This window comes from Megalobrama amblycephala, linkage group LG3 (genome assembly GCF_018812025.1).
Source record: "Megalobrama amblycephala isolate DHTTF-2021 linkage group LG3, ASM1881202v1, whole genome shotgun sequence".
NCBI lineage: Eukaryota > Metazoa > Chordata > Actinopteri > Cypriniformes > Xenocyprididae > Megalobrama > Megalobrama amblycephala.
In genome coordinates this window covers 41,930,056-41,955,104 of record NC_063046.1, presented here as the reverse complement: position 1 = coordinate 41,955,104, position 25,049 = coordinate 41,930,056, and the positions used below count along the sequence as shown (strand labels likewise).

Sequence of the window (25,049 nt, the reverse complement as noted above, 5' to 3'; positions counted from 1 at the left end):
AGGGAACCAGTCTCTCGAGGCTGGCCTCTGGTGTTACACGAGTGGCCAACTCAGTGCCCTGAAGCGGCAAACCGGCAGGGAACAACCAAACTGACTCCTCTGAGATCCTCCTCAGAGGGGGTGAGCATCTTGACGCTGCTACATTTTCAGGCGGACGTTGAGGCATGAGCTTGCCGGAGACCGCTGGGCCCCGAAGCACACAAGGTGGAGGTACTGGCAGAACAGGCACCGTATAGTGAGGTGTAATCTATTTCCCTTCGGAGGGGACTGCCCTCAGAAGCCTGACACCACTGACATCATAATAATGGTCCTCAGATCCGTTTTATCCTTCGAAGGTTTCAATTGTGAGCACCACCCCAATTGCCAGTCTTTCTGAGGGGGAGTGCGGGTGGCAACGCTCAGCTTGACCATAGTGGACATAGTGTATAAAGCAGGCAGCTGCCTGACCTGCTGCCAAATACGCTTTACCCACCAGCGCAGATGTCATTCTAACAGGCTTGGTGGGTAACTTCGGAGCTTTAAGGGATGATGCTGACACAGGGGAGAGATTACTTGCTTGCGTCTCTTCGACCCTGGGAATTGCCACATAACCGTAATCTTTCAGTTCCACGATGTTGGAAAACATGATATGACACTGGTTTCTTCAACTCCTCAGTGGGGAGGTCGGGAAAATTGGTAAGCTCTGGTGAGGAGACTTGCTGAAGACACAGAAGCTAACGCTGTTTGGTTGGGTGTGCTTTATAGTTTCCTGGTCATAACGTCACCTGCCTATGACGTTCTGTCACGACATTGGATTGATTTCACATATGCTTCACGACCCAGTCACACAGAGACATTCCCACTGCATCTTTGACGCAGTGCGAGTTCCTTTGAAAGGGAATCAAGTGCTCCTTTTTTTAATAGGGTCAGACAAATGACTCTTCACTGTTCTCAAAACTATTCACTATGGAAAATAACACATCATTTTTCACATGACAGAAAGAGCCCAAGCAGTTTTGATGATTTATCCTCAGAACTGGCTGACTGAGGGAGACTCAGTAACTCTGACATGTAAGGTGAGAAGCTCCTCAAGAGGATGGACGTTCAGCTGGTACAGAGATGATTATAACCTCCTGTCAGACAGCAAAAGAGGAGCTCAAGGCTCTTACACTATCAGTCCTGCTGCTGTAAAGCACACAGGAGTTTACATGTGCCGAGCGGAGAGAGGAGGATATTACACAGAATACAGCCACACAGAGCTTCTCTGGGTCATCAGTGAGTATTTGTGTTCATGGATGGAATTGTGAACCAGTAGAGCAGGTTTTGTCCATTTACTGCTTGCTTTGACATACACTATATTCTGAAAATCAAGTGGAACCAGCTTCTAATCGTCACTGGACTATACAATTTCTAGCTGATCAGTAAGTTGTCAAACTAGTTAAGATGGTTGATAGAGGGACTGAGTATTTAGGGCTAGCCACCTTAAAGGAATAAGTCATTCAAAAAAAAAAAAAAGGAAAAAAAAGTTATTTACTCACCGTCATATCATTCTAAAACTGTATGACTTTCTTTCTTCTGTGAAACAAAAGTCTGATGGGTTTTTTTGGCCAATGAAATTTGTTTCCCAGTGCTCTTTTATGTTCTGCAGAAGAAAGGTTTTTAATGACGCAAATGACATAATTTTTGTGGGGACACTATCCCTTTAATCAAGTTAGTGGATTTTTCAAATTCTAACTGGTTTCAAAAACACAAGCTCATTGGAAAAACATGATTGTGGCGACAATTTTTAGCAAAAATATATTACATTGCTTCTAGCACATTTCGTGAAATTTTCGAAGTGAAATGTCCAGTGAGCGTCACTGAAAGGTTAATGCTGTATTATGTTTAAAAATGGCATACCACATCCACCCTGATAGCATACATACACCACAGAAACATGTGTAGCAGACATATTAGAGACGTACCTGTACTATCTGAGACAATAAACCCTAAAGCTGTTAATGTCATGTTAACAAAAGCAAACATAAGATAAAAATGCATTTTCTGAAGCAATCATGTTCTTTTTTTTTACCTTGCTTATACAACTCTTTGAGCACAGAGACAAGACTGTCATTATTTTCATTTTTTAAACACTTGCAGTCTGTATAATTCATAAACACAACTTTATTCTTTATAAATCTCTCCAACAGTATGTAATGTTAGCTTTAGCCACAGAGCACTATCAAACTCATTCAGAATCAAATGTAAACATACAAATGAACAACATACTTACGCGATTAGACATGCTGCATGACTAACACTTTGTTAAGATCCATTTTGAGGGTTATATTAGCTGTGTGAACTTTGTTTATCTTTATCTTTGTTTATGTGCAGATCTTTCTGTACTATCGCACCCAAACTCTGGAATTCTCTCCCTCGCTCACTCTGTTGTGTAAATAATATCTCTGAATTTAAATCATTACTCAAAACTCACCTGTTTTCTGAATGTTATACCTCTTGATTTGTTTCATTGATTGCACTGCATTATTACTAATATTTCTCTGAATGTTATGTCTCAAGTCCTGTTTTGTAATTTTGTACTTGACTCTTTTTTCTGTATACTTCCATGTTCATTATTGTTTCTCTCATTGTATACTTGTATTATCTCTTCCTTGTTATGTACACTGTAAAGCGTCCTTGAGCTCTGGAAAGGCGCTATATAAATAAAACTTATTATTATTATTATTATTTATGCTGTTTAAGGCAAGCGCGAGCTCCGGGGGCGGGGAGCATGAGAATTTAAAGGGGCCGCAGCCTGAATCGCCGCATATTTAATGATGCCCCAAAATAGGCAGTTAAAAAATGTAATAAAAAAAAAATATATGGGGTATTTTGAGCTGAAACTTCACAGACACATTCAGGGGACACCTTAAAAACACGTTTTACGGCACCTTTAAATATTCATAAAACAAGACACATTTACTTGAAAAGTAAATCTGTGATATCAGACTTAATGTCTGAGAATGTTTTTTTCACCCTACTGTTAAATTGTAATTTTTAAGCATAAACCTCATTATAATTGCCTAAATCAGCTCGATATTTTCAGCTCGATGGCCCCTTGCTTCTCCAATCATCAATCCCAGCAGATCTCAACACTTCCACACTGACTCTCTCTCCCTGAGCTGTGAGGGTCAGAGTAGCTCTGGATGGAGACTGAGGAGATACAGTAAGAGGCTGGAAGATTGTTCATCATTTGACTGGGGGTCAGAAACAGGGTCTACGTGTAGAATCAGCTCTCTTAAGACATCTGATACTGGCGTGTACTGGTGTCAGTCTGAGTCTGGAGAGCACGGTCAACCTGTGAACATCACAGTACATGGTGAGTCACATGACACCTCTTGTGGAAAAGAAGTGTGGGTAATTGTCTATTATATGCACTTGTATTGTTTCAAATCTTAAAAGTACATTTTTAAAAACAATAATTTTAATATTATATTAATTAAATAAAAGGCCACTTAATTCTACTTAAAGGTACAATATGTAATATTTTTTCAGTAAAATATCCAAAAACCACTAGGCTAGTGTTATATATTTTGTTCACTTGAGTACTTACAATATCCCAAATGTTTCCAACTATTTGTAAATCGTGAGAAAATTGCAATTTTAACCAAGGCTCCGGGACGTGTGAGGAGTCGCCTGTCAATTGCGTAATACCTGCGTTACCCTCGGTTTCTGGTTTTATTTTGTAGAAACATTTTACTATTAGTATTTCGATAATAGTGCATTCTTTCCCCTGTTGTTTATACATTGTTTCAGATGGTGATGTGATCCTGGATACTTCTGTTTATCCTGTAACCGAAGGAGATTCTATAACTCTACGCTGCTTACAGAAAAGTACAAATGCTTCAAACCTCAGAGCTGTTTTCTATAATGATAGATCTCTCCTTCAGACTCAAACTAAAGGAAAGATGATCATCCCTACTGTCTCAAAATCACATGAGGGTTTCTACTACTGTAAACTCCCAGAGGGAGGAAAATCACCAAAGAGCTGGATCTCAGTCACAAGTAAGACTGAAATTCATAAAGCAAGAGATAATATTTTCATTCTGAACTTGTAATTTTAATCAGGATATAGAGGGTATGCACGTGATGCCACCGTTGACCGTTATGACTGTGGTCACGCCCACTGAGTGACACAAAGACTGAGCAGCAGCATTGGTTTTCAGCATGAATGCCTGCGAAAAACACACAAAACGCATCCAAAACGAGAAAGAGCTTTGTGATTGACGTTGAAATCAAGCACATATAATTGTCAGGAAACACGACTCCTGGCTGCATGTCAATATCCATGGATTAGGTTTATTTGACAAGTTGTAAGAAACACTTTCAAGTCCAACCTTTAGCGTAATCGTTTGTTTTACTCGCGTTTTCACAGTTTCCCCTATTAAATCCAGTCATGCAGCAGGTTCTTTTACCACTCGGTCCAGCTGAAGGAGCGCGTTCTGGCGGGAAAGTGACGTCGATGCATACCCTCTATTCTACATCAGGGGTAGCAATCCTGCCCCTGGGGGGTTACTTTCCTGCAGACTTAAGTTCCAACCCTGCTCCAACACATTTATGCTGAGTTCACACTGCACGATTTTTGCCCTGATTTTTACTTTTCTTTTTCTCCCTCTTGCTGCAAATCAGTGCACAGACAATTTGGATTGCAAGCTTCTTGCAGGCTACAATTTTTATTAACAATTCTGGTCTCGTGCATGATCTTGCATTATTTCCTTTTCGCTTCTCATGTGTGTTTGGTTGTGAAATGTAGTTTGTGGACCAGACAGAGTTGTCACAGATTCTTCCTATTGTAAAGTCATGCAATGTGTAACCCCGTGTTGCTGATCCATCCTGCAACACGCACACAACAGCAACTGAATGATAGTCGTGCAGTCGTGCAGATAGTCGTGCAGTGTGAAAAGAACAGTGATCTGTTTGACTTTGAAAATCGTGCAATGTGAACTCTGCATTACATGTTATACCTTAAACACCTTGATTGGCTTGTTCAGATGTGTTTGATTAGGGTTAGAGCTAAACTCTGCAGGATGATAGCCCTCGAGGAGCAGGGATGGAAACCCCTGTTCTAACAATATGTGTATATTTCATATATTTCAGAGTCACAATCAGAATATCAGATTTCAGTCTTCAAAATGATCAGTAGTGTGCTTGCAGCCTCTCCATATTTACTTCTGTCTATCATTCTGGGAGTCAAATGCTACAGAGCTAGAGGTAAAATGTCCTTTTCTTTATTTCCTTCTCTCAAACACTTTGTTTCTGAGTCATAGTTTCCCACTAGCCAACTTGAAATAAATTGCACCGGGATGTCACACACAGAAAGTTGAACAGTTGAGCCAAAGCTTCCATTACTAATTCTAAAACGTCACTTTAGAACTAGTAATGAAGGAATGTTGAGTTGCTTCATTGAAACTCATTGTTATATATAGAGTATTATGAGAGAGAGAGATCGCCTGAGCGAGTGTATTACCTGCATCTAGCTGATTTTCTTCAGGTCAGTCTTATACTCAATCAGAAAATCAGTTTGAATATCCGTTGGGGAAAGCAATCTTTGTCTTTGTCCTTTTAACATCAGGCTGTCATCACTCCCATGACAGTGCTAGTCAATGCATTTGTCAGTTGCATCTCATAAGATGTTGTTTAAAGTAAAAACAACTTCCTTGTTTCAGTCCATTTCAATTTAAAAGTCTTTGCGACTGACTCACTCACTCATAAAGACAGTCTTTGCTGCCATCTCATGGTGTATTAATGTAACTCTCACTGAAGTCGAAATCATTAACAGACCCTTTCTCAATACCAAAACATACAGCATGTTATTTATAAAATATTATTTGAAGAGTTTGGTTCCAAAATGCGATAAATGCCATTTAAAAAAAAATTGAGTTTCCGCCAAAATCAGTATTGTATCTGGCCGGTATTGAAAAGTCATCTATTAATTTTGCGCAACATGCGATATCCGTCATGTTATTCTGTCATTTTTTTCTCCCTTTCTTTCCAAAATACAATAAACGCCAGTCTCCTTTTTCTGCAGAACGCGATATATCTGCTCAACCAATCTCAGTGCACCATTCCATGCATTGTAAACAGTAATGGCGGCACTCTGACACCCGGCATCCTAGTTTTCCTTATCTGCTTTGTACTTTGTGATCAACAAAAACAGAAAAATGAGTAATTCTGACGGCATTGATGAATCTGTGGTGGTTTCTGCGGTGGGGAAGAAACACAAGTCATCGAAATGTAATCATTTATGTGAGGAGATTAAGAAGATGAGGCACTCGAGTCGGGAGAAGGAAAAATGCCGGCTGTTGCTTGTTCCACGACAGCATCAAACTTCTGTTTGCATCAAACAGTTTTAAAAGCCGTTTTTAATACTAATGTACTCGGCAAATGTGTTTTATTTTAACCATGCGGTGGCACCAGATACTCTTTAATGGGTAAACGGAGACATAATTCATTTATAACATTAACAAGATGACTTGTTGAATTCATTTTGGGAGCGATGTATGAATGTATTTTTAGTAAAATGCCTGTATATAAGATTAGTATTGACAAAGCGTTTTTGTGAATACACACAAATTTTGTATCGGATAGGCGTTTCGTCCACACGGATCCGGCGTTTTAGAAAGGTGAAACCGCTATTTTTTGAAACCGGGTCCCAGAGTGGATAAATCTGAAAACGCTGTCTTTGCGTTTTCGTGTGGACAGCCTATCCGTATATTTTCTGAAACGATGATGTCATCACCCCACGTGTCGACCCGAGTCAGACGCCGCTAACAGCACAAAACAGCAACAACAACAGCAATAGCAGACTCTAGATGCTTGTGTTAGTGTTGCAGAAGCTACTGAGCCAAAATAAAGTGTTATTTCTAAGCTTTACTATAGTTTGTATACAGCGCACAAGGTTTATGCGCATGCTCCAAGTCTTGTTCGCTGCTTTAAGTGCATCTCTGTGACAGAATTACAGCGCCACATAATGGTCTGGCATGTATACTACATCATTTTGAGTCGTTTCAGTGGTTTCGTGTGGACGCAGATATTTTTTGAGACGAGGAAAAAAAAAGATCGGTTTAGGGTAAGCTCTGGCTTCGTGTGGACGTAGCCTTAGTTTGTTGTGTATTTTCAATATGAAAAATAACTTTTATATTGATGGATTAATTGCATTTTGAAAAAAAAATATGTCGTGTATTTATTGCATTTTGGGAAAAAAAAAAATCTGTTTTTATAATTGTAATATAGAATCCATATGCAGTTGTTTAATAAAATCCACAGCAAACAAGTCCAAATCGACAGGCAGATAGCATAGATGTGAGGCAGGCAGAGGTAGATACACAATAAGGCAGTCCAGTCCAAACAACAGATCAAAGGGGTAATCCAAGAGGCAGAAACAGAACTAAACAGGCAATGGTCATACACAAGATAGCAAGCAATGGGTACTTCTCAATATCCCTCCTCGTTTCCTCGCTCCTCTGTCTTCCATCCTATGACCCGGAAACCGATTGAGCTCAGTTATCTTGAAGGACATCTCAATTCTCTAACTGCACCATGAGGAGGCCAGGATCGAGGAGTGAGGAAGCTTCCTGAGGAGTCATGAGCGAGGATATACAGGTGCATCCTTTGCAGAAATCTTTCTCGTCGAGAAACCTGACGCACGCATAAATTCTCCTCCCCCTTCATATCTGTTGCAATAATTTAAATGTATGCTTTAATGTATGCAGTTTAAATAATGTTTACATCTTACATATTTCAACGGAGCATCTTGCTTTATTAATATTTATTATATATTTTTTTAAATAATCAACTTTAAGAACATATGGGTAGATCCCTCACGTGCAGCTGATGACGCTTTGAAGTGACGCTAAAGGGAGCGAGGATATCATTTCACTTGATTCAATTCCTCCGTCCTCGCATCTTTTCCTTGTGTCCTTCCCTCGCATCCTGAAAGGGTGAAGCTAAGACGTGAGGAAAGGAAGTGAGGAAAGGAAAGGAAGTGAGGAAAGGAAACGAGGATGCACAAATAAGAATTGAGAAGCACCCAATGATAGATAAACGCTCGGTAAGACTTAGGCTGCGTTCCAGTTCGGTTTTTAAATGCCCTTCCCTCGCTAACTTCCCTCGGTCTCGTTGACTCGGATGTACGTCATTGCTTACGTTGCACGAGTGCCCACTTCTGGCGGAACCTTTGCAATGGGCTGAACTGGAACGTCCTAAGCCCTTGATCACTTGGAATCTGCAACGGAGCTGATTTATTTCCCCTTACACATTTGTTTAATACAGCATTCTATATGTATATATGTGTGTTTTAAATGTTTAAAAAAAATAATTAATATATCATAGAATTGTTTGTGGTAGGCTAAATTAAACGTGATATGCGGTGACGTCATAATCGTGTTGCATTGTGGGTTATGGAGCTGCCTGAAGTGTACATGTGAAGTAGACTCGCTCCCTCGGTTAAAATCGAGGGAGCGAGGGTCTGTCCATGTAAACTTCCCTCGTCCACTTCACGAAGTGGAACGCACTTCAAAATGGCGGCAGGGATTCCCCCGAGGGGAAGTGTGTAGGGAAGTTCGCGAGTGCGTGTCTAACCCTGTGTTCCATTCGGAAGGGCTCATCCCTATGCCCTAATCCCTTCAAAGGGTTTACCCTCCGGAGTGAGAGCTTCGAAGGGATGAAGGGTGTAGGGGTCAAAAAAACTCTTTTTTTGGAACGCACTTCTGTGTCATCTTAACGACACAATCAAGGAGGAGCAGATTGTGCAAGCTGCGCCCTTTATTTAACGTTAGTTTATTTATTTATTTTAGGTTTATCGCATGTAGGCTATATTGTATATATGTATTTTAAACATTTGAATGGACTGATAAAGGGAGCTGTAAAGTTTTTTTGTTGAAGTACAATGTCGTTTTGACCATAATAATGTACCAAATCTAACTCGTATAAATATTACAGTAGTACATAAAAATATTATACATACCTTTATAGTTAAAATCGAGCTCCAAGCCTCCTGTACCCATTCTGTGACGTCAAACTTGCCTGTGCAAAGGATCATGGGGGCCCGAAGTGTCCATCAGTTGTTCCCTTCGAAATCCTTCATTCCGAAGGGCCCTTTGAAGTGGCCAGTTTTGAGCACTTCGGTTTGGAACGACCCTTCAATATGGCGGCCATGATTATTTTCACTCCGAAGTGCCCTTTGGAGGGCGATATATCCCGTTTGGAACGCACCGTAAAACTGGAGTGGAACGCAGCCTTAAATGTCCCACAAACAGGAAGTGACTCATGAAGCAGAGGGAGCGGCACACAGTCAATACTTAGGAGAGGGCTCCCTCTGCTGGCTCCCTCTTTTAATGTTTTTATAACCAAAAGATGAAATGTGAAAGTTTGGAATGGAAAATAGAGGTTTTCATCTTGCCACTTTCTTGGTAAAAAAAACACTTTTTTACTCAAATTGCATTTTGGAACCAAACTCTTCATTTATTGAACAATAATATTTAAATTAACAACAATAGCCATTATAACAGTATAAGAAGTAAAATAGGAAATAAACAACTTAATTTCAATGTAAATAGAAGTTATGAAACTCAATATAGCCCTTAAGCCGAATCTATTACCTGGAACAAGTAATATAATAATAAGACCAAAGATTGCCCATTAGAACCTCATGTTTAAGCACTTTCTACATAAGTGCTAACAGCAAATTCCAGAAGGACTATCCAAGATAAAGCTGTTCTCTGCGGTTACATGAGCGCTGAATGGTCACTGACGGCCTGGAGCTCGCATCTCCGAAAGCATCTAAACAAATTTTCAAATAGACGCTATGTTTACATATAAATCACATATCTGAGGTCTAAACAACTATATTCTCACCGACATGTGAACGGCCCCTAATATTACATTCTTTGCAAACAGCGACAACTTCGTTTCAGATAAGACAGATGAACGCATAGTTGTCTTGATCCATTCTTTTTTGTATGCCCTACTTTCGCTGTCAACATTCCTCTTTTGACTCATATGCCATTTTCTCTCACCAGAGCTTAAATGTGAACATCACTCTGCACACAACGCAATAGTACCTCCAGCACGCAAACAATTTTTAAAAAATGCACTTTAGTACGTGAGGATGCCAAGGAATAATTCTGAGTGTAAAAGTATGTTACGTCAAATAATTATTACAATAAGTTAGGCTCCATTGTGTAACAACAAATTAAAGCTGCAGTCCGCAACTTTTTTTGGTTCAAAATTATCCAAAATCAACTTTTGAACAAGTACATAACCAGCCAGTGTTCAAAACTATCTAATTATCTTGTCTCGATTCACGATGGTTAGCTTGTAATAATGTTTTATAATAAGAGCGAACTGGCGGATTTCTGCGGGAAATTCAAGCATGCAGCAGTTCCTCTGTGCGTCATTACGTCACGTCCGTAAACAGAAAGGAATCCCGTCGAGAGACTCAGTTAAATCATGTGAGGAAGCTGCCGGTAGCGGCACGTTTATAGCCTTTTCTCACAGCAGCTGAAATAATTAAACTTATCATTTTGATGGCGGATTGTAATCCAGAAAGGTCCAAATGACAATCATCAGTGCCAACTGGAGATTCACCCGTAGTCAAAAAGCAAAAGACTTCGGACTGTGGAGTGGATACAGAAATTGAAATCTACAGGTAACGCTAATACACACTAAATACATAGTCACGCAGTGCTCATGTTGTTAACATTAACAATTTGAGAACAATATAACAGTAATAATAATTTGCACGGTTTGCTGTGATCAGAGCTAAGCGATCGTTAGATTTAATCACCATTGACAGTGCAATTTATTGTAGGCCTAATGCTTTTTTCCTCAGTTGGTCAAAACAAAAGTGGCAGAAATGTTACTTGCTTGTTCAGATGATATTTTCTAGTGAAAATTCTTATATTGGTCATACTTTCAAGACGTAGAGTCTGTGATTCTGAAGTTCAGTATCCACACCGGTGCGGTGACTGACAGCAAACATTAGATTCATCCGTGCTGACTAGCTGTGCCGAGGCACAACGCACGTACAGATAACTGTTCCGCATATGACTGCAATTGCATGTTTCAAACAGAGATGGCGACAAAGAGGAAAAACTGCGGACAGCAGCTTTAAAATGATACACATTTATTATTCACAATATGGAAAGAGGAAATGATACATAGTTCGTTAAGAGCATGACTCAAACATGCCATTAATGAGCTTATTCAGGTCTCCTTTGACTATGTTTTGGCCTGCCATCTGATAATATTAATATTCTTTTTTTTTTTTTTTTGGTCGATGAAAAACTTAATTGCCGACCCCTGCTGTAGGCGAACTATTGTAATTTGTAACTGTAATTCCCACTCCTGCCCAGTTGATGGCAATTGCGCTTATTAATTAGGAATTATCTTGTATTGTCTCATCTTGTATTGTCTTGTCACCACTGCATACAGCTGCAAAAATATCACGGCAACTGAGTGAGGAGTTTCTTCAAAAGGCCAAATAGTTGTGATACTGCTAATAAAGGTGAAAAAAGAGGAAGTGATGCATTGGAGGATGAACGACAAACAGACAAAATTATTCAGTCAACAGCTGTTACGGGGCAACCAAGCGGCAGCAATGAGGTCATTAAGGAGTACCGGGTTCAGTGGGAGCAGGAGTTTACGTGGCTGAGGAGGGAAGGTGGGAAAATGTTCTGCTACATCTGCAGAAAAGCGAACATGAATAACAGATTTGTCCTGGGGTGCACAACGATGCAAAAGTCAGCACTGAATTATCATAAAAGTAGTCACAGCCACATTGAAGCTACACAAGTGGTCAACCAGAGCATGGCAATGGCTAAGCAAGTCAAAAAATCACAGGCTGCCTGTAACGAGGCATTAAAAACACAGCTTAAGGTTGTATTGCATATGGCAAATACCAACACCCCGAGCCACCTATATGCCAACCTAATGCACCTCTTACAGTCTGCTGGGTGTCCAAACCTGAACAGTGCACACACATACACCCACCACGACAGTGTCAGTCAGATGGAGGAGGCTATAGCAATGACCATAAGTAGCGCTGTTGATGATCGCATTGCCAACAGCAGATACGTTGGGCTAATAGTTGATGAAATGACAAATATTACGGTTGAGAAAATGCTGATCACGTACCTGACAATTCAGCAGAGAGGGGACCCTGAAACTGTGTTCATTGGAAACCATGTAATACCCTCGGCCACTGCAGAATGCATCACCGCAAAAATAAAAGATGTGTTGTCAGACTGTGGTCAAGTCAAGTCACCTTTATTTATAAAGCGCTTTTTACAATGCAGATTGTGTCAAAGCAGCTTTACATTGATAACTGGTACACAACATTTTATTTTTACTCTGAGTGTACACAAATAAAAGAAGATATTCCACAGATTAAAATGGTGTATAACTCTTAATTGTATGTGCAACATTGACAGAGTATTTTGAGTCTCTTTCACACTGGTAAGAAAAAAACGCGGTGGTATCGCCGGCGATACCTCAGACCTCAGAGTGTTAAAGAGATGTGATTTTAGTCTAGATTTAAACTGACAGAGTGTGTCTGCATCCCGAATAATTCTAGGTAGATTGTTCCAGAGTTTGGGTGCCAAATAGGAGAAGGATCTACCGCCTGCGGTTGATTTTGATATTCTAGGTATTATCAGCTGGCCTGAATTCTGAGATCGCAATAAACATGAAGGATTATAATGATTTAAGAGCTCGCTCAAGTACTGGGGAGCTAAACCATTTAGTGTAGCTATGGGTCGGGTAGTTGGACTGGGAAGTGATGGAGCGAATGTGATGGTGGGTCGAAAGGCCGGAGTTGCGCAGCATCTTCGTCAGAATGATTGTCCCTACCTCATGAACATTCACTGTGGTGCACACAGAACGGCACTGGCTGCTTGTGATGCCTCCAATGATGTGTGTGAAATAAGTGCATATGTCACCACTGTTAATAACATATACACATACTACAAGAATTCCCCCATTCGAACAAACCGATTAAATAAACTCCAAAATGAAATGGAGGCACAAGACCTTTTGAGTCTAAAACAACCATCGGCAACACGCTGGCTCTCATTGGAGAGGTTAAAGGCATACGTGCCAACTGGGTTTCTCTGGTGTTGGAATTGGAGGAGGAGGAAAACTTGAAAAACTGCCCGGTAGCTAGTGGTATTCGAAAGCACATCCAAACATACACATTCCCTGCCCTAACTCACCTGTTGTCTGACGTCTTGGCCGTTGTGAACCGCATGAATCTCATGTTCCAAAAAGATGATGTTAACATCTCACACATCCAAACTGTTGTGAACATGACCCTTGCTAGCCTAGATGACTTGATGAATGGGCCAGGTGAAGCGGAGACAGAATTCAACAAGGACTTACAAGATGGCAAGTTCTGTGGCATTATTCTGACACGTGCAGATGCGCAGAGCTTTTCAGTTTTGCGCAAAAAGTACATAGCAGAGCTCACCAGATCTATCAGAAAAAGATTTCCTTTGGAGCATGTGGGTCTCATCGCTGACCTCGACACCATACTCAATGCATCTCGCTATCCGGGCACTGACATTGCATTGAAGAGCTATGGGCTGGATGCTTTGGAGCGCATTTGTGACCACTATGGAGGGCAGAAGTGTTCATCTGCGCCCCTGGTGCAGAAGGAGCGCGTGCTGCAGGATTTCCTCCCAATGAAACAAGTGCTTGCAGGATCAGGAAATCCCACATTCAGAGAGTCCTGCAAACTTCTGATCACTTCCCTGGGAGAAATGTTTCCTGACTACAAAACTCTGGCTGAAGTAGCGCTAGTAATTCCGATCTCCAGTGTGGCAGCAGAACGTGGTTTCAGCCTCCAGAACAAAATCAAAATTGTCACAAGAAGTCGTCTTTCTGAGGCAAAGATGCAGAATTTAATGACAATTGCCTCTGCATCTGTCTCCCTTGATGCGTTTGATTACGCACAGGCGAGCACCCAATTCAAGTCGATGCGGAACAGGAGGAAGATTTGAGTTCAGGCAGGTAGGCCAGAACAACGATTGAAATATTTTGTTACGTAGTTAAGTTATGCAAGTTGCGTTGTTTATATCTGCCTGTTCTGGCTCAAATGGCCATGTTTAAATTGCCTCCGCTGTCAGTGCGGGGGAAAAAATTAACTTGTTAGTTGCAGTTTTGCAGTTTTTGTTCATTTGTTCTGTTCATAAATAAATAAATGAATTCTTTAGGCTATGTGCTTGTTTTCGTGAGTAAAATGTGAATGAAAATAAAGGCTATTAGAAAATATGAAAATTAAAATGACGGGCAATAATAGATTATGACGGAATTTTTACAACCCTGGCTGTTGAATGCTTGAATCTGATTGGTTGACCAAGGTTCTAAGGTGTACAATTATTTTCAGGGAAACGCATGGCTAAAGTAGTTCTAGCAGGTCTTGACCGCATTGCAGTTCTGTATCACTTTGCCAAATGTTATGGAAGTATTTTAATGCCAAATGTTTTTGAAATAAAAAGCTTGTTGAATTGCACTAACTGGAAAAAAAACATGCATCACATTAGCTGTGCTTGCATTTAGATGCATTGTATTTTTAAGGCTTGCATTTTTATGGGCTGAAATTCAACATGGTCGTATATTTAAGCTGTGAATATTTCAATAAAAAATATTTCACACACATTTTCATTATTAAAAATTCAATAATTTATTTTCACCTTTCAGATTTCAATTCCAAAATATTCATTCTGTTTAAAAATACAACCTATAAAATTTGACTAGCAATTTTCAGTCCATTTTATTTCGCTTTACAAATTCGCTTCCACAAATTCAGTGGTTCAAATTCGACAGAAAATTCAACATTTCACATCCGGGGAACTGCAGGAAAAGCAGTAGAGTGCCGATGCATGATCTCCATCTGCTGTTAGTCGACTTCACCAGCAGGCGCCGCTAGCGGCTGTTTACAAAGACGAGAAACGGCTAGTAAGTCATCATTCATTCATAAAAGCGGATTTACAGAAATGGAGCAAGCGGTAAGTGAATGTGTGATGATTATCAGGGCCAGTATAAATGCAGAAAAGCTGATAAAGACACAAAAGCTGCATTTATGTTTAATTCAGTGTCTTTACGGTTACTTTCCCTGTTTAGTCTACATGTAAGCAGCTTTCTCTCCCGTGAACGAGATTATAACGTTATATTGTCCGATGCTGGTGTACAGATCATACATTAAATCTGAGGTAGACATATATTTCTCTCTGTTGTTTAGTTTCCTTAACTTTATATCGCAGCACTGTGTTGTAATACTATGGTTTCCCTCATCCGTCATAGGATTCCCCTGCCATCAGGACATATAAAACTCTTAACACAGCTTAATGGACTCGTGTACAGTGATATAAAAGAGCAAACTCGCACCTCGTTTGTGATGTAAGTTATACTATATAGGCTCCAAGAAAGCAGATACTGGCATAAAGTTGTTTTGACGCTGAACGTTTGATTTTCGCAAATTTAGGGACCGTCTCTAAAGTTACGATATTGGTATTCACGTTTCTACCTTCAGTAGCTTTTAAAGAGAATGATTTACAGTCACAAAACCAACTCTAAAGTGTTCATCTAGGTCTCAGGTAATGCAAACCTTTTAGATTTTTGATGCTTATTAAAATAAAAGGTAACACTTTATATTATAGTTAGTTAATATGAACTAATAAAGAACTGCACTTCTACAGCACTTATTAATCTTTGTTAATTTTAATTCCAGCATTTACTAATGCATTATTAAAATCAAGAGTTGTATTAACATTAGGTAATGCACTGTGAACTAACATGAACAATGAACCGCTGTAATTTTATAAACCCTAACAAAGATTAACAAATACATTAACAAATGTATTGCTCATGGATAGTTCATGTTAGTTAAGACATTATGATCCATCCATATTGTAAAGTGTTTCCAAATAAACTGTCAAGTAATATGTGAATATTGCTATGTATTTCACTACTGTATGGGATCATACAAAAAATGCCATAATTTAAAGCTCAATAGCATTTGACGAGAATGATTTACAGTCACAAAACTACCTGTAAAGTGTTCATATGGTGTCAGGTCGAACAGTGATGCGCCCTTCTCTCTCTCTCTCTCTCTCTCACTCACTCACTCACTCACTCACTCACACACACACACACACACACACACACACACATGTTAGGTTTTTGTGAATTGTGGGGACTTTCCATAGGCTGCAATGCATTTTATACTGTACAAACCGTACTTCCTATCCCCCTACCCTACCCCTAACCCTAAACCTAACCATCACAGGAACCTGTGCATACCTTTATTTTCTCACAAAACCACCATTTAGTATTTTTAATAATTAATTTACATTGTGGGGACCGGTGGCCGGTCCCCACGATGTAGGTGAACTCAGGTTTATATTACATCGTGGGGACATTTATATACATCCCCACGATGTAATATAAACAAGAACACACACACACACACACACACACTTGAACTCACACAAACTCTTGTACGCACATGCACATGCATATTCAAACACACCCCACTCAAAGTACATGCATATTATATACTATTTCTATTTTTTAACACGTTCATCACACAATTAATTCTACTTCATTTTCATTTTTCCTGCTCATATATTATCCTGCTTATACAAATTTTACATTGTGTTGCCAAAGCATTTATATGAGCAGGAAAAATAAAATTAACTAAGTAGAACGAATTGTGTGATGAATGTGTAAAAAGAAAAAAAGAAAAGAAAAAAGTATGTGCATGTACTTTGAGTTGTGTGTGTTTGAATGTGTGTGTGTGTGTGTGTGTGTGTGAGAGAGAGAGAGAGAGAGAGAGAGAGAGAGAGAGAGAGAGAGTGAGAGAGAGAGAGAGTAGGGCGCATCACTGTTCGACCTGAGACCTAGATGAACACTTTAGAGTTGGTTTTGTGACTGTAAATCATTCTCTTTAAACGCTACTGAAGGTAGAAACGTGAATACCAATATCGTAACTTTAGAGACGGTCCCTAAATTTGCGAATTGACGTTCAGGGTCAAAACAACTTTATGCCAGTATCTGCTTTCTTGGAGCCTATATAGTATAATCTACATCACAAATGAGGTGCGAGTTTGGTCTTTTATATCACGAGTCCATTAAGCTGTGTTAAGAGTTTTATATGTCCTGATGGCAGGGAGCTATGACGGATGAGGGAAACCATAGTATTACAACACCGCGCGGCTGAATTAAACACTGAATTAAACATAAATGCAGCTTTTGTGTCTTTATCAGCTTTTCTGCATTTATACTGGCCCTGATAATCATCACACATTCACTTACCGCTTGCTCCATTTCTGAAAATCCGTTTTTATGAATGAATGATGACTTACTAGCCGTTGCTCGTCTTTGTAAACAGCCGCTAGCGGCACCTGCTGGTGAAGTCGACTAACAGCAGATGGAGATCATGCATCGGCACTCTACTGATTTTCCTGCAGTTCCCCGGATGTGAAATGTTGAATTTTCTGCCGAATTTGAACCACTGAATTTGTGGAAGCGAATTTGTAAAGCGAAATAAAATGGACTGAAAATTGCTAGTTGAATTTTATAGGTTGTATTTTTAAACAGAATGAATATTTTGGAAGTGAAATCTGAAAGGTGAATATAAATTATTGAATTTTTAATAATGAAAATTTGTGTGAAATATTTTTAATTGAAATATTCACAGCTTAAATATACGACCATGTTGAATTTCAGCCCATAAAAATGCAAGCCTTAAAAATACAATGCATCTAAATGCAAGCACAGCTAATGTGTGCAATTCAACAAGCTTTTTATTTCAAAAACATTTGGCATTAAATTACTTCCATAAAATGTTTTCAGTTCCCATTCAGTAAGTCACGTTCGATGTTACGTCGATACTGATGTAATGGGGTCTCGCCTGGAAGCCCAATCACCTCCAAGTGGTACAAAACGAGCTAATCGAGATTGGCCAGTGAGATTTGTATGCTGAGCCACACCTACCTGGCACATATGGGTATAAATAGAACCGGTGTAAGGGAGGCCAGCTAGTAGTCGTTGTGCGAGTAAACCTCACTCCTCTGATCTCAAGAGACGCTCTAGCGACTGACGCTAGGGGTTGCAACCTTTAGCCTCCTTGCTAGAGCATCCGACTCCCACGCCGGAGACACAGGTTTGAGGCCCGCGCAGAGCGGGGAGAGTAGGACCTGGGTAGAGGGGTTACATCGGCATACTCATTTCATTCATACTTTTGCTTCGGAGCTGAGCGGTTGTACAGCGATCACTCTTTCCAATTCACCTGATTGATTTTAATTTCTCAATAATTTCTTCAATTTTAATTGCTATCAGGAGAACACACCGAAAACTCAGAAAACAGCAATTTTAATTGCTATTTTGCTTGCACCTCGTCATGGGATCTCTCTGCAGGTGTGATGCCGCATTCCAGCTGTGTTTGCATCCAGCTTGCTGGGCAGCATTCTCCCCTGGGTTCTTCGGCTAAGAGTATTTCCCTAAAAGAGCAAGCACGGCAGTGAGCGTCTTTTTAACCCTCTGGAGTCTGAGGCTGATTTGGGGCCTGGATAAGTTTTGACATGCCCTGACATTTGTGCTTTTTTTCAGTTGTTCATAAACATATTAATGACACAAGTGTCATTACACTGTATTCAGCACAAACTAGGCTACCATAATATGTGAGGAACATGTATCTACATGTTTGTGTTTTTGAAGGAATAACGTTTATGCGTGGTTATTGAAAAAACAAAAAACTTAAGTCACTGAAATAAGGCCAAAAAATAATAATATATATGTGTTCACAAGACTTCTGGGTATTGGTATATTTTTGTCAAAAAACACAGTATGCGTGGAGGCATGAATCATCATGAATAATTGGTGATTCTCACCTGAGAAGACAAAAGAATCGCATAATAATGACCTGAAATGACTAAATGCATAATAATGAGCTCTTTCAGTCAGGTAGGCTGTGAAAAAACCCTCTGTGATCATGTCTCAAGCTCATCATGGTGTATATCAAACATACAGAAAAAACAGCAATACTGTGAAATATTATTACAATTTAAAATAATGGTATTCTATTATATACTTTAAAATATAATGTATTTCTGTGATGCAAAGTGTCTGAACAGTTATGTTACCTCAATGGCATTTCATATAGCATTTTAGCTTAAAAGCATGCACATTTGGAGAAATATTGATGGATTCTCATATGTCCTCTCTGTCAAACCCCAGCGTCGCTAAGGCATATCCTCATTGGCTGCAAAACTAGTCTTTCCCAAGGACGTTACACCTGGAGGCACAATCAGGTTCTGAGACAACTGGCGATTGTTCTGGAAGGAAGGAGAACCACCACCAATGCCCTCCCTCCTCCAAAGCCTGGATTCTTAAAAACCACCGCCTTTGTAAGAGCAGGTCAGCTTTCAGTTAAGCCAACAACAAAAATGGAAACAACCCCGCTGGACACTGCTCGGGACTGGAAAATGCAGGTTGATCTGGACCAGAAGCTCCGTTTTCCACCTGAGATAATTACAACTAACCTCAGGCCAGACCTGATACTATGGTCAACCTCACAAAAATCCCTGTTCATAGTGGAATTAACTGTGCCTTGGGAGGCTACAATTGGTGAAGCAAACGAACGTAAAAGGCTGAAGTACTCTAACCTAGCAGCCGAAGCAGTACAATGGGGCTGGCAAACCCAGTTGCTTCCCGTAGAGGTTGGGTGCAGAGGCTTCGTAGCCATAGCAACAACCAGGCTATTGAAGGGGTTTGAAGTCAGAGGACAGGCCTTACGACGAGCCATAAGGTTGATGTCAGAAGCTGCTGAGCGAAGTAGCAACTGGCTGTGGCTAAAAAGGAAGGATACTAAATGGGCTGCAAAATGACCTAGAGGGGTAAAAGCAGAGGGGAGCGCACCTGGGACGCCAGGTGTCGCTGTTGAGCCCTTTGGAGGTGTCGTGGGCCTATCAGCGAAACACCAAGGAAGGAGGGTGCCCACCTGAGTGATTACCCCTTCTCCCCACTCGCGATGTCAACAAAGTGCCAATTATTCTAAGGGATTGTACTATCAAGTCCTATATGCTGTAGCGAATTAACTCAAAGGGGAAATATTAATAATTATTCATAATTCATTATGATTATTAATTATGATTAATTATAAATATTTAAATCCGTTAATCAGATTAACTGGATGTAGCTACATTAAGATTAATATTACAATCAATTAACCTGTTCGTCCAGTGAACGTTCTGTGTTGATTGTTTATTAATTCTAAGAAATGTTAATTTCCAAGTTATGGAAAAATAACATTTTTATTGTACCGTACTACTCAGAGCACCTAGTCGGGATCTAAATCACTTAAGAGGCAGTTTATTAGCAGACGGAGTCAGAGCCAAACATGTATTGTTCACAAAGTTTATTAACTAACTCACAAACACATAACTAAACTAACAAACACATAACATACAACAAAGATCACACACATACGTACTGTAGGTAAGAATGAGTAATGATAGGGTTGAACCGGAAGATGTACTGTTACTAGAGCTATAGGAAAAGTCAAAGACAATCTGGAAAGGAATCATCAGTTTCTTTTAGCAATAGCAAAGGTGAGTCTTACAAAGCAATACTAAATCGCTGTTTAGTGTTAAAATGTACGATACTTGCAAGATGCCTTTAGGCTGGGGAGTGTCGGATCGGCAGGTTGAGGAGAGGTCTTGAGGATTTCGTCTGAAGTTGTTGCCAGTCTTTTCTATGTTGGATGTTGAGCACATGGCTGGTTTATAGGCAGAGGCCGGCAGGCCTAGGCCTAACAGGCCTTGGCCTGAAGCGGCCTTCAGCCAAGAGGGTTCTTTTCAGTTGTCCACGAGGCAAGGAAAGAGAGGGAGTGGCATTGTTCTCTAGCTTTTAACCTCTGGTCAAAGTCCAACCTCTTAAAGTTGATGTAGCCAATGAAGGTGTTGTATTTCCGGGCAACAACACACCTCCTGTCAGGGCTTTTACGACCAAGAAAGATTAACAAGCTGAGTTCTTGAATAAGAACTATTAAAGATTCTTGTAATACTGATGTGTTGCACAGGTATGGACATAACATAAATTACCAAATAGGAATCGAAAGTTGGAGTCCGTAGATACCAAACATGCTACCCATGTGATTCCAGTTAACTATACATTGCAGCTCTGGAATATTAATACCAAACTAGTTCAAAAGAGAAAATGAATACATAGAATAAAGCCCATAACAGAAAAGTCATGAGATGGGAAACTTGGATACATGTTTATACATTTCCTAAGTGGTTATATAGAGAATACATAGGATTAAAGGAGTTTATTTGTCCTTCTCAGAAAGAATGAGTCACTAGTCTCTGCAAAATTCTTCCTGATCGTAAAAGTATCTGTAACAGAACACCTAGTTCTGCCTGTAGTTTAGCTACGTTTGGGATGCTAGTTGCAGTTTTAGGGGGATGGGTTCACAGAGTTTTGAGTGAGTTTATGGGTAATTCCTTAAATATAATGAATAATTTTGTGTGCCTGATTGGTCCAGATGCTACAATGCTCAACTGTTTGTCAATTTTCTATACAGAGGAGTAATATTTATTTAATATTTATTGTCATCACTATGAGCGCTGGATTCTGTGTTTTCAATTCATACTTGCAGCCGGAGGGCTCTCTGTACACCTTTAGTCCACAAATTCATCTAAAGAAGAACAGGAACCAGGAACTAACGGCATGTCTTCTAGAGGTCGCTAACCATGGCTTTACCATCCAGATAAACACTTTTCAAGACAATAAATACACGATTGAGAAAATGTATGCATGTATTGCCTCAGAATTTGCCTCAGAATAGCACTGGCTCCATGGGCGTGGCCGCATTAGCGGATAATGAGCTGAATCACGGACTTCTGACGTGTCTCTTTTCATACAGATTACATAAACACAGAATGTTTGTTTTCGATTTGACTTACACGATTTAAAACCTGACATTTCAACATTTCTTTAGACATAAGTCTAATTTTTTTGTCATTAGTATTCACTAAGTTACAGTTAATTTTCTGAGAACTATCAGATTGGACTTCGTTTAGAGGGAGACGAGAGATCACGCATCATGTTAGTTTTCTTTATTTTACAAAAAGCACAACATTTTGTTTTTACTCTGAGTGTACACAAATAAAAGAAGACATTCTATAGTTTCAATTGATATATTACTTATGTCTCTATGACAAAAAATTATGGAGTATTTTAAGTCTGTTTTGCAGGATTTTTTTCACATTGCAGCAAAACGCGCCAGCGCGTTACCTGACTCCAGAGAGTTAAAGACACCTCTCTGTCCTTTCATTCCTGGGTGCAGTCAGTTCCTGTTTTCATCTGATGGCCATGATCCCTGTCTCACATCCCCAGCATATTAATGCAGCATTCGTGGGTGATTTGTGTTCTCGTGGGAATATGATCACATCCACACGCAGGTCATGACTCTCCTTTCTCGTAATGGCTTGAGTCCTCTTTGTTGTTGCCCAGCTGCTGCTTGTGTGTAAACCGGGGGTCTGTTCAACACTTTGGGAGACTGAGGGTTACAGCGAGAGTTTTCTGCTGGGAAAACCCCCACAGATCTCCTGTGCCTGTGAGCTGCCTGCTGACAGCACGTGTTGCCACGGATTCAGAGTTGACAGCCATGCTTTCCTGGGACACCCATACCTTTCTTCCCAGAAGTGCATGAAGAGCTTTGGCAGTATGGAATGTACATTAGTGCCAAAATCTGTTCAAAGTTTTTCCCCTCTCACTTCCCCCTGTCTGTGGGGCGGTCAGGAGGTTCATGGGGGTTCCTCAGGTGGACTGTGCAATTGCGATGCATTTATGCCCGCAAAGTGCTGCCACCTGGAGGAATCATATGTGGCTCCCATCCAGTGCCTGTGAGGTGATGGCAGCTCTAGCTGTTAAGCCTCATGGTGCTGCTGGACAGGCCACCTGCTTCTTGCATGCAATGGTCATCCTGCTGGTCAAAGCAATGCATGAGGGTGGTTTTGAGCCAGGGTTGATGCAGGGCCTGTGCATGCTGACTGACCTTGCCCTCTGGCCAAGAGAAGTCACAGCACATGCCCTCGGCGTGACGATGTACACCTTATTGGTCCAGGAATGCCATCTCTTTGCAGAGATGCGAGATGTCAACAAAGTGCGCTTTCTTGACACTCCCATCTCACAAGGTGATCTCTTGGTGACACTGCCGGGGATTGCACAGCAGTTCCCGACAGTTCAGAAGCAGACATTTCTGCCCATTTCTGACCAAGCAGTGCTCCGCCCCAGCTCAGCTGCAAGGCCAAGCCCTATGCAGGAAGGTGATGCTGCCCGTCCCCAGGTCACTGCTAAACCTAAATGGTTAGTGAGGTGGCCCTGGGACAGGTGACCTGGAGTTGCAGGGAAAGGCTCTTTCTCAGAAGTTGGGCCGGGTGGAGAATCTTACTACTGTTCCGCCATTGGCCCAATTGGCCCTGCAAGAAAGAGCGGTTTCCTGACTGTCCAGTCATACAGGGTGTGCGTGGGCAATGAGCGACACGCTGCTTCCTCCTTTCCAGCCCCAGTTCTTTCGCCACAGGCATGGAGTGTGTGTTAGAGGACATGCTGCTTCCTCACGCCTCTCTAGCCAGTCCCTCACAGGACCCACAGAGCCAGGTAAGTACACCACACTCACTGCCTCTACTTCGGGATGCTGTGCGGGGTAGACCCAATAGCCCTCGCTGCCCCCACTGGTATGTCTGTGTCCCCTTAGTGCCACTCGTACAGGCCTTAGGAGCCTTGCTAAAGCTTCCCAGACTGTCCCGCTGGCCTATTCAGACAGTCAGACTCGGCTCTGCAATTCAGTTCACCAGGCAGTCCCTCAGGTTCAGCGGTGTCCTGTTTGCCTTGTTCTTCTTAGTTTGTAAAACATATATGTGTTGAAACAGCCCATAACAGAATGTGACAATTTATTTTGTCTTTATTGACTCCACAGCAAAAAGTCCAATGTTGTCTTTACTGTTCTAATACTTATGGAGGGCATTATATTACAGTTGAACCTGCTGAAAACCACACACTGAATATGCAGTGATCTGGCGGACAAGATAACATGACACTGTTTGACACTGTCTTTTATATTACTGTACACTGGCCTGTCTAATACAAATTAGAATCTAAAAAGGGATTCGATTAAACCATTATTAGGTCTTATTTCAAGTAGGACATTTAAGTAGCTTTTATAAACATGCCTTAGAAAAAAAAATGGAAAAAAAAAAAATAACATTACTGGTGTAAATCTTGAGACAAAATAAAGGTACTGACATATTTTAAGATATATTGGTGCAAGTTGCTTTCAGTTAAAAGAAACTCAAACATGCATTTTAGTCTGGGATTAGGCTTGTTTGTGAAACTGGGGGTAAGTGTTTTATATTTAATCTTTATCCCTTACTTATATATTTCATTAATGACCACTGATATTGTAACAACTGCACATATTCATGTTTTACAATGGCTTAGTGTATTTTATGACCATTAAAGCCGATTAATTTAATTAATTAATTTATTTATTTTTTATGTATGTTTCACAGTTACACCTGTTGAAGACCGCTTTAATTTGGCAGACACATCAGCATGACAGTGCTTGGCATAGGAATCCAATGTCAGATGAAATTTAAGCTAAATTGCTTTTGAATAAAATTTAACTGACATTTTAAAATGTCCTAATTAACTATAAATGTATTTGTAATTATTTTACTTGCCCTTCTAGCTTGCTTTGAAATTTTGTATTGCCATAATTGTAAAGTTATCAACTCCATAATTAAAATCATTGTATTAACCTATTCTTCCACATCACTTTGGCTAAAAGCATCTGCAAACAATGTAAATTAATAAATGTAAATCTGGTTACAAATGCATACTGTTTACAGTGCATTCAGAAAGCATTCAGTCTCCATTTTTCTCATGTTGTATAACCTTAAGCAAAAATGTATGAAGGATTTGTTGTAGGTAAAGTTTCAACACAGTCCACAGTGACATGTTCTTAT

At 40.3% G+C, this 25,049-nt stretch overlaps 1 protein-coding gene across 1 annotated transcript; it reads left to right on the top strand.

Annotated features, from left to right (window-relative positions):
• The first annotated feature begins 810 nt into the window (after window positions 1-810).
• Window positions 811-25,049, top strand: LOC125265337 (Fc receptor-like protein 5). The gene is made up of 5 exons (XM_048185477.1): window positions 811-1,254; window positions 3,065-3,337; window positions 3,775-4,023; window positions 5,116-5,229; window positions 24,594-25,049. Exons 1-5 carry the CDS (start codon window positions 972-974, stop codon window positions 24,638-24,640), a joined length of 966 nt encoding a protein of 321 aa, XP_048041434.1. The 5' UTR covers window positions 811-971; the 3' UTR covers window positions 24,641-25,049.